Genomic DNA, 740 nt, shown 5'->3' with positions numbered 1-740 from the left:
ACATTCAATAGGCGTGGCGCATTGTGCTGCCTTTTCAACTCGCTTGTACTCTTTCAATGCAACACATTCGCAAGACCCTTCAATGGACCCCATTTTTGCTAGGCATTTAAAAGCTAAGTGCCCCCCACCATCAGAATCAGTAAATGGACGTGATCCTACGGTGCCGCTGGATGTTCTGTCGCCAAACAAGCTGGATAATAAGTACTATAAAGATCTAAAGAACCACCATGGCTTGTTGACGTCCGATCAAACTCTTTTGAGCAGCCCTTCGACGGCAGGGATTGTGAGGAACAATGCAAAGAATGATGCAGCTTGGGCCAAGAAGTTTGCAGCGGCTATGGTGAAAATGGGTTCGATTGATATTCTCACGGGAATCCAGGGCGAGGTCAGGAAAAACTGCAGGCTTGTCAACTAGATCGATTATCTGGAGTTCATTGGCGTGGATGGAGGAAATTAATTATCTGTATTTTTTTTTTCTTCTTTTTTTTTAACTCAAAGTGTGAATCTGCTTTCCCAAAGTTTATGTATTCTTTTGAAAAGTATATATATATACTAAAGAATTACATAATTGTTGAATGCTCAAAAGGGTCCTCCTAGCGCGCGCGCTAGTATTCTTTTTGTTGGGGAGATTAACTTTGACCATGATATAATATATTAGGCCACTATAACTCACTCTCATATATATATATACACACTACTAATTAACACCTTAACACCTTTATTTGAAACCTAAGAATTGA

The 740-nt window shown here is 40.0% G+C and overlaps 1 protein-coding gene across 1 annotated transcript in view; it reads left to right on the top strand.

Moving 5' to 3' along the window:
- Positions 1-439, top strand: part of LOC132172917 (peroxidase 5-like) — a 1,049-nt gene extending 610 nt beyond the window's left edge. The window contains 1 exon segment of the mRNA XM_059584476.1: positions 1-439. This exon segment is cut by the window's left edge and continues 100 nt beyond it. Coding sequence (XP_059440459.1) covers positions 1-415 — 415 coding nt within the window. The 3' untranslated portion in view covers positions 416-439.
- Positions 440-740: the final 301 nt, after the last annotated feature.

Source organism: Corylus avellana, chromosome ca2 (assembly GCF_901000735.1).
Source record: "Corylus avellana chromosome ca2, CavTom2PMs-1.0".
NCBI lineage: Eukaryota > Viridiplantae > Streptophyta > Magnoliopsida > Fagales > Betulaceae > Corylus > Corylus avellana.
The sequence above is the reverse complement of the archived record's forward strand: the minus strand, read 5'-3'. Positions and strand labels throughout refer to the sequence as shown.